General features: G+C 35.7%; 1 protein-coding gene across 1 annotated transcript; it reads right to left on the bottom strand.

The window, feature by feature from the left end:
* Positions 1–1,183: 1,183 nt before the first annotated feature.
* LOC111057919 (proteasome inhibitor PI31 subunit-like) lies at positions 1,184–2,408 on the bottom strand. Its single transcript, XM_022345393.2, has one exon. It carries the CDS (start codon positions 2,389–2,391, stop codon positions 1,831–1,833), a length of 561 nt encoding a protein of 186 aa, XP_022201085.2. The 5' UTR covers positions 2,392–2,408; the 3' UTR covers positions 1,184–1,830.
* Between the last annotated feature and the right edge of the window lie 7,524 nt (positions 2,409–9,932).

Here is a 9,932-nt window from a genome sequence, read left to right as displayed (position 1 = left end):
ATCAACAAGAGTACAGAATTTTTTAGAGACACATTGTATAGTCTGCCTGAATCCTGATTGCCTGTAAACAGTGTCTGTTTTACAGTCAAGTACTGTAGTGTGTTATTGAATGAAACACTTACATTATAATGTGTATAATGGATGTAAATATTTTTTTAAATTTTCTGTAAGTTGTGCAATTCTGAATAATTAAATAAATGAATAAATAAATAAATATAGGTGTATAATGTGTCTAGTGTATTATCATGTATAAAGGTCTTCTTCAGAGTGAGAGTCTGTCTTAAAGTAGTGTATAGTGAGGTCCACGTTATAATGACAGTGGATGAAGATAGAAGAATAGCGATGCCGATTCTCTGCATTAATTAATTATATTTCTACACTGTCAAAAACATAATTGGCATCGTTGAGGAACCAGAAAAGGATAGTACCACCGGCTTTGTCGAATGATAGACAAGGATACCAAAACCAAAGTTGATCAAATACTGTCATGATAACATGGACCTCACTATAGTATAATGTATGCTTATAATAATATGAATAGCAATATCTGTAATGACAACTTCTCTTTAATCTTGAACTAATAGGATGTTGATTTCCAACTTTTTCTCCAAAAATAGTTATCTGAAGTTCCATTTTCTTTGAAATCTATAGATTTTTTTTTCAGGGTAATGCCCACATAAGCTCTTAGGCTTGTGCGTGGGTAATGAGTGAGAGGGATGATGAGAGATGACTACTTTTTAGGTAGTCGGGACCGACGACTTATCGTCTCCTCCGAAAGACGGGGTGGCCGTATCCATGTGATTGTTCTGTGGTCAAAAACTTTTGCCCCGCTTGTGATTCGAATTCGGGTTCTCTTGATTATTAGACCGGCGCGTTATCACTTACTCCAACGAGCCACCCATCAGATAGGAAATTTGATATTGTAGTACAGAAATCTGTCATATTCCAAATCTCGCATTAAAATTACCTATTTGATACTCTCTTCGAACAACGAGACAGTGACAAAATTGTGTTAAAATAAATACATTATAACAAAAATCGATGAATTAGAAAAAAGTAACTGTTAAGAAACTGCTATAAATAAGTTGATGTAATGCTCTTATAATCACAACATTTCATGCTTATTGCTACGGCTTATACACAAGCAACACAATATATTCAATCAAATTTTGTTGTTCCAGTGCACAAAAGCTTAAATCATGCTCCAGAAATTTTTTATCTTCAAATCTTCAGGCACATTCAACGTCATTTCTAAACATTTTCCAATAAAATCTCTCAGGATGATGTAATGATGAAATTTTTGTTGGAATCACAATTGAATTTTGTTGTTTCAATACACAAAGGCTTTAAATTATGTTGCAGAAATTTTTTATCTTCAAATCCTCAGGCACATTTAACGTCATTTCTGTACATTTTCCCCAATAAAATCTCTCAGGATGATGTCATGATAAAATTGTTGTTGGAGTCACAATCAAGTTTTGTTGTTTTAATACACAAGAGCTCAAACTATGTTTCAGAAATTTTACTTATTCAAATGTTCAGGCACATTTAACGTTATTTCAATACATTTTTACCAACAAAATCTTTTAGGATGATGTCATGATAGAATTTGTTTTGGAATCACAATCAAATTTTGTTTTTTCAATACACAAGTGCTTGAACTATGTTCCAGAAATTTTTCATCTTCAAATCTTCAGTCACATTTCACGTCATTTCTATTTCCCAACAAAATCTCCCAAAATGATGTCATGAAAACTCTTGTTTAGTGAGTTTATGATATAAGTCTCTCATTGTTTAAATTATCGTCATTAATAATGTTCACTAATTTCATTAATGACAAACCTGTGAATGAGAATCCACACTTCTCTCTTTCCTCAACAGATTACCACTCAGTATAGCAATAATATCAGCATATTTAGGCACCATTGCCATCAAGGAACCATCCATTTTCTTAACGTACCTTGACACATTCATCGAAGCTGTTCTCACAGTAATATTGTCAGTATCCAGAAAATTGACAACAATGTTGTCATTGCACGATAAAACCACTTGTAACTCGTAGACTCGCTTATTTCTCATGTTGAGGTATCTAAGCGTGTAAAACGAGGAATTCCTATTCCATCCTCCAGGCAATGTTTCGCTTGTTTCTTGAACTCCTGCTACATCTTCTTGGGAATGGATAACTCTATAACCTCTGTTTATCAGCAACGTATGGAAGAGAATGATCAAAATATCCTGTTTACAGTGTATGTCATCTTTGACCAGTTCGTGGATTAGATCATAACCGACTGTGTCGTTATTCGAGATTGACATGTTTCCGAAAAGATATTCTAATTGATTTCCATTCTCTTGAGTTTGAGAGCGTGATTCTGAGCTTGGAGAGGTAGCCATTTAAAATACTGTGATCAGTTTACGAACAAAACATGTAGTAAGGGATGAATAATATGATTTGTAGCAGAACATATGCAATGAGATATCATCCAGTCATCTGGTCTTGATTGATTGAAAAATATCATACCGTACATGATTCCTAATATAGGCCCAGATGGACTTGTTGTTACCATTTACCAACATTTCATCCAAACAAAAAAATCTGTTGTGGCGCACTCACACAACTTTCCTTGCCGTTATGAAAATTTATCACCTGACGCTAGTGTGCCCGCGCATCTCAAGTCTACTATTCAAAGATCTAAGCCAGCTGGTGACAGGACTATAACGCTGGAGATACACGAAGTCTGCTATCTCTTCATAGTGAATGATTTAATAGAATCAACAGTTGCCAACAGTTTGCAATTGAAATAATAACATTTTCTCGAATTTTGAGCTTTATTTTTAACTTTAGGTGAAAATGTTACTAAACATCAATTGTAGAGATTTTCATGCTTAATCTTTTCCACTCAAAATTTGTTTAAATTCTATCTGGAGCCTGATAATTGGAAATCTAAAATCAAACTTCACCTAGATGGGGCGGAGCTCCTGGAATTTCTACAGATATGGGACTTGTGGCAGTTGATTGAGCTTAACAATGACTATTTAAGGGATGAATTTGATCAAAATCGTTGGAGCCGTTTTCGAGAAAATCGCGACAAACCCTGTTTTTGACAACATTTTCGCCATTTTAGCCGCCATCTTGAATTGCTTTTGATCGAAATTGTTCATGTCGGATCCTTATATTGTAAGGACCTTCAGTTCCAAATTCCAAGTCATTCCGTTAATTGGGAGATGAGATATCGTGTACACAGACGCACATACACTCATACACACACACACACACACTCACTCACACTCCACACACACTCACACACAATCACTCACACTCACACACACTCACACACACACACCAACACACACACACCACACACACACACCACACACACACACACCACACCCACACACACACACACACACACACCACACACACCACACACACACAACCACACACACACACACACACACACACACACAATCACACACACACAACACACACACAACACACACACACACACACACAACACACAACACACACCACACACAACACACACCACACACCACACACCACACACACCACACCACACACACACACCACACACACACTTATACACACACACACACACCACACACACACACACACACACCACACACACACACTTATACACACACACACACACACACACACACACACACACACAACCACACACTATACACACCACACACACACCACACACAACACACACACACACACACACACCACACACACACCAACACACACACACACAGACCATAACCAAAAACCACTTTTTTGGACTCAGGGGATCTCGAAACGTATAGAAATTTACAAATTGGGGTACCTTATTTTTTTCGGAAATCAATACTTTCCTTACCTATGGTGATAGGGCAAGGAAAGTAAAAATGTACCTAGAATGTATAGCAGTTCGGTGAACAGTAGACCTTGCGGTCAGTAAGTTACATTTACCTGTTGCTATGTTTTCTCAAAAATTAATAATTAATTTATCAATTTAAAATGTCTAGAAAAAATCCTAAATAAACATAGAGCTTTCTGTCCTATCGTACCGTGACATGTCGTCCCGGAATGTGAGTGTGAGCGCTGTTATCAGGAAACTCTTTTTCCTTTTGTATTATCCATAAAATGCAAAATTTTTAAAAGCCTAATGTATACGTCGACGTATGTTCAAAAAGGAACATACCTGTCAAATTTCATGAAAATGTATTACCGCGTTTCGCCGTAAATGCGCAACATATAAACATTTAAACATAAAGAGAAATGCAAAACCGTCGACTTGAATCTTAGACCTCACTTCGCTCGGTCAATTATATCGTACATGATTTCCAATATAGGCCCAGATGGATATGTTGTCACCATTTACCAACATTTCATTCAAACAAATGTAAGTCCTCAATTTTAAGTCCTCAATTCAAACTACAATTACTATTTTTTTATAAAAAAAAAATTGAAAAAGTCCCGAGTTATATTGATATACATTGATAACTGAATTGGGCTAGGCGGTCACCAGTTAGTCAAGACAAGACTAGTCACGTTAGTCACAATACTTCACATAGTTGCTCATGAAGACATGTCTAATTGCAATGACCTATCAGTGTCAGTTGCGTCATAAGCAACTATGTGAAGTCATGTCTTGTCTTGTCTTGACTTGACTAACCGGTTTGTGCCTAGCCTTTTGCAGCTGATTTCCAGAATAATAGGATGGAAATTAAAATTGACTAACTGGTGTGCGCCTAGCCTGAGCAACTATGTGAAGTATTGTGACTAAACGTGACTAGTCTTGTCTTGACTAACCAGTGTACACCCAGCCTTTTGCAAGTGATTTTCAGAATAATAGGATGGAAATTAAAATTAGCTAGATAATTTATCACATTATTGTAGTCAAAAACTGAATTTTCTCATTTTTGTCCTCCCCTACTTTTTGTGTAGTTGAGACACAAACCTTTTTAGTTTCCTTGCCCTATTACCATAGGTAAGGAAAGTATTGCTTTCCGAAAGAAATTAAGGTACCCCAATTTCTAAATTTCTATACGTTTCAAGGTCCCCTGAGTCCAAAAAAGTGGTTTTTATGAAGTTTTTTATGAAGTGGTTTTTTAAAGTTGGTCTGTATGAGTGTATGTGCGTCTGTGTACATTATATCTCGTCTCCCAATCAACGGAGTGACTTGAAATTTGGAACTTAAGGTCCTTACAATATAAGGATCCGACACGAACAATTTCGATCAAATGCAATAAATTCAAGATGGCGGCTAAAATGACGAAAATGTTGTCAAAAACAGGGTTTTTCACGATTTTCTCGAAAACGGCACCAACGATTTTGATCAAATTTATACCTAAAATAGTCATTGATAAGCTCTATCAACTGCCACAAGTCCCATATCTGCACAATGTTCAGGAGCTTCGCCCCATCTATGCAAAGTTTGATTCTGCAAACATTGAGATCCATTCTTATGTTTTCAAATCTCTTTCTGGAAGGACGCAAATTGAGATTTGTATCACGGAAAAGAAAAAGATGTCTATTATTTGTTAATGAAAATTATTAGGTTTTTGATATAAAGTTGACGGACTGTTAAACTTGTAAACTCATTGAACAAATATTTAGTTTGATACAGACGAGGTTTTCCTAGGATAGTTTTAATTAGGTGTTTTTGAATAATAAAAAGTTTGTTAAAATGAGCATTCAAAGCACCTCCCCAAGCCCTAATACCGTATTGTAATACCGATTGTGCATATGAGTAGTATATCAGCTTTGTTATGTTTAGATTGTTCAGTTGTTTGTTTTGATAAAATTTGTAAATAAGAAATCTTAGTTTTTTACACATGTTATCTATAAGGGTGTTCCATCTTAGATAAGGATCAATTGTTATACGTAAATATTTAACATTATCTTTTTTATTTATTTTCGGACAAGAACATAGGTTTTCACTGTTGCAATTTAGTAAATGGATTTTGATGGTATTGAGTGACTGTGGTTGAGTTGATGCGTTTGGGGAGAAAGTAATGAAGACGCTTTTATCTGTGTTAGAGTTAGAAGATGTTCATTCAGCCAAGAATGTACCACCCTCAACCATTCTCAGCTGTGATTTTCATGTTCTCCCATGTGCGATCTGTGAAAACCAAAGCGGTGTCATCTGCAAATGATATGATGTTACAATTTCTTATTTTTATTTAAGTAGATCATTTATGTAAATTTGAAACAGTATAGGAGACAGAACTGTTCCCTGTGGAAGACCATACTCGGAGAGCTTCTTAATACTAGTTTTATTATTAATCGTGAGTATTTGAAACCTATCAGACAGGTAGGAATGGAATAATCTTATCGGTAACCCCCTAATTCCTAGATGTTCCATTTTTTTCAAGAGCCTGGACTGAGAGATAGTATCAAAGGCTTTTGGCCAGGTCTAGAAAAGTTGATAGCGTTTTATTTTTGTTATTGAAGTTATCTGTTACCAATTCCAAAAGCTTAGATATAGCATCTTCTGTTGATTTTCCAGCTTGAAAACCATACTGATTGACATTAATAATTTTGAATTTGTCCAAATAAATTGGGATAGACACTAATCTATTTTTTAATAATTTTTCCACAACTTTCGCTAGATTATTAAGTAAACTAATTGGTCTGTTATTGGTAGGATTAGTTGGATCACCTGATTTATGAATAGGAACGATTTTAGCTACTTTGAATTGTTTTGGAAAATAGCCAATTTGAAAGCATTTATTAATTATTTTTTTCAAAGGTTCAGTGATAAATGGAGAAATTTTTTTGAGACAAGTAGAAGTTAGGGTGTCCATACCGGGAGAAGAACAAAGCTTTTAAGGAATTTAGGGTGTGGAATATTTCATTTTCATCTGTATTGGATAGAAAGAAGGAATTATATGAAGGAACTGTAGAGTCAATATGGGTATGTTGTCTGTCGCTGACAGGGCTATTATTTATCAATTCATCTGCATACAATTGTCCTATATGAGCAAAATGATGGTTCAGAGTTTCAGAATCTATGTTAGGCATACCTGTTTTACGTTTGGTATTCGATAAATCATTTATGCATTCCCATGTTTTTTAGAATTTCCTCTACACTGATTTAATTTGTTATTGTAGTAGTCACACTTGCATTGCTTAATCATGTTATTTAAAGTGTTTCTATAATTAATATATTGGGTTTTGAGAATTATATTGAAAGGTTGTTTTTTTAGTAATTGATGCATGTGGTCACGATTTTTTATGGAAGTAATAAGACCAGTTGTAATCCAGGGTTTAAGAGGTTTCATTTTGTGTGATAAAGTTTTGATGTAAGTAACTTTCTTTATTTCAGTTGTTAGTTTATTAACAAAGAGATCCACGGCATCATCAAAATCCGAATCAATTAGGGAATCTACATCAGACCAGTTGTAATTATTCAAATTTGTAGCTAATTCTCTGAAATTAATCGATTCTTTATAATTCCTCATTGTCAATTGTGGTTTCTTTACAGTCTCTTCTATACCCAAACTCAAACAGATTATAAGATGATCAGTTATACTTGTTTTAATTATTGCGCCAATAGAATTATTAATATAATTTGAAGAATTTCTGTAGAAAATATGATCTAAGCAAGATTGTGAGCCATTAACTACTCGTGTAGGTTTATTTATGTATGATTTAAAGCCGTTAGATGAAAGTAAGTTGAAGTATTCATTAACAACGTTTGAGTTACGGTTTAAATCTATGTTTAAATCACCAGTTATAATTATGTTTTGTTTTTTAATCCCATTCAGGTAATCAATACATATTCAATTACAAACTGTTGGCAACTGTTGATTCTATTAGATGATTCAATATGAAGAGATAGCAGACCTCGTATGTCTCCAGCGTTATTGTCCTGTCACCAGCTGGCTCAGATCTTTGTTTATAAGTGGACTTAAGATGCGCGAGAACAGTAGCGTCAGGTGATCAATTTTCATAACGGCAAGGAAAGTTGTGTGAGTGCGCCACACCAGATTTTTATGCTTTTGTACTCCAGAGCGAAGCTCGGTCCCCGATATTTAAAATTAGATAAATAATTTATCACATTTGTAGTCAAAAACTGAATTTTCTCATTTTTTCCCTCTTCTAATTTTTGTGTAGTTGAGACAAAAACCTTTTTCTTCTTTGATAGACAACTATCCACACTCTGAAAGCAGAAACTAGATTTTTGAAAACAATTAACTAGGATTGATGCAGTTGTAGTTCATCCTACAACCAGAAAGCAGTTCTCCGAAATATCTACGAGCTTTGATGAATGATCATCCCACAATCAGTGCAATCCACTAATGAAGGCCGCCTAAGCACCTTACGCGGGGATGACCAGCGTGTGTTCCGTATTGTGGTGTGTATTGATTTTGAATGCACGCCAAGACCCCGGAGCCGTTTACAAGACAGATTATCGACCATTGTCGGCCGCAGGAGACATGCCGATTCACTCTGTGAGGTGAGAGACCACCTCAAGAGGTCCACGTTATAATGGCAGTGGAGGAAGATAGGAGAACAGCGATACCGATTCTCTATCCTGTCAAGGAGATTATAGCTGATACCAATATATCTGATGTAATATCAACTTCTAAAATCAATTGTTTAAAAATAATCAATCATAGTATGACAAGAGTGCACCTCAAGAGGTATTAATTAATTTATTATTTTATCCATTTATTCATTATTTATTTATTTATTTATTTATTCCATTTACACATACACAAGATCAAAACAATTAATTGGAGAGAAATAACATAATTAATCCAAATTTTCTCTCCCTATTAAGAAACTATTTAGATAGTTGATGAAGAAGAAGAAGATAAGAGAAGAAGAAGAAGAAGAAGAAGAAGAAGAAGAATAAGAAGAAGAAGAAGAAGAAGAGAAGAAGAAGAAGAAGAAGAAGAGAAGAAGACGAAAAGAAGAAGAAGAAGAAGAAGAGAAGAAGAAGAAGAGAAGAAGAAGAAGAAGAAGAAGAAGAAGAAGAAGAAGAAGAAGAAGAAGAAGAGAAGAAGAAGAAGAAGAAGGAGAAGAAGAAGAAGAAGAAGAAGGAGAAGAAGAAGAAGAAATAGAATCGCCGTTGCCGTTTCCACCGTTAATGGCATTCAGAGCCCGGCTTAATCTGCTAGAAACCTCTTTGGGTCACCTGTATACTACAAGGGTGGCTGTTATACAGGGTGTATCACGTATGTGGCGGCACAGCACAGCGGTCACAGTGCCATTTGGGGCGTGACTGGGCCTACTACACCTAACAGGTGTTCTCATCACACACTCAACTAACTTTTGTCCTCTTACCAGAATAATTTCTACAACACTGGCCCAAATTCAAGTACCGGCATGTGTTTCACAAGGAATATTTGTGAATGGCCACTCCATACACTGAGTATAGTCCTTCCTAGAGTAGCCTACAAACAGAAAGGTTTGTTTGATATGTTGTTGTCTTCAGCTAGCTATCAACCATCTATATATATAAACTAGCCGTCAGGCTCGCTTCGCTCGCCATATCCGCTCTCAGCCCCCTGGACCCCCGACTGGATCGTCCAAGAATGAGATCAGCAGGCTCGCTTCGCTCGCCTGCATTTTTCATTTGAGCATTTTTATCATATGTTAGGACAATCCAGTCGGGGGTCCAGACTAAACGTCTGGCTAAGCGGATATGGCGAGCGAAGCGAGCCTGAAGGCTAGTAATATAATATTCCCAGGATTGAAGTAGCAGTGCCCAATCAATTTTTCCGCGATAAATGTATTTTAATCTCCAACTTGGTGCCAACCTAACAAAGTCAACTCAATTTATGCCAACCTGACAAAATTAATTTAGTTGCCAGTTAACAACTGTTTCGAAGAGGTACTCTCTATCTAGATTATAGTCTATAGTAACATAATATGGAAATTTCAATTATAATTAAGGGATTGGGAGAAGAAGAAT

Source organism: Nilaparvata lugens, unplaced genomic scaffold, assembly GCF_014356525.2.
Source record: "Nilaparvata lugens isolate BPH unplaced genomic scaffold, ASM1435652v1 scaffold7368, whole genome shotgun sequence".
NCBI classification, from domain to species: Eukaryota; Metazoa; Arthropoda; class Insecta; order Hemiptera; family Delphacidae; genus Nilaparvata; species Nilaparvata lugens.
This window is presented reverse-complemented; position numbering and strand designations above follow the sequence as displayed.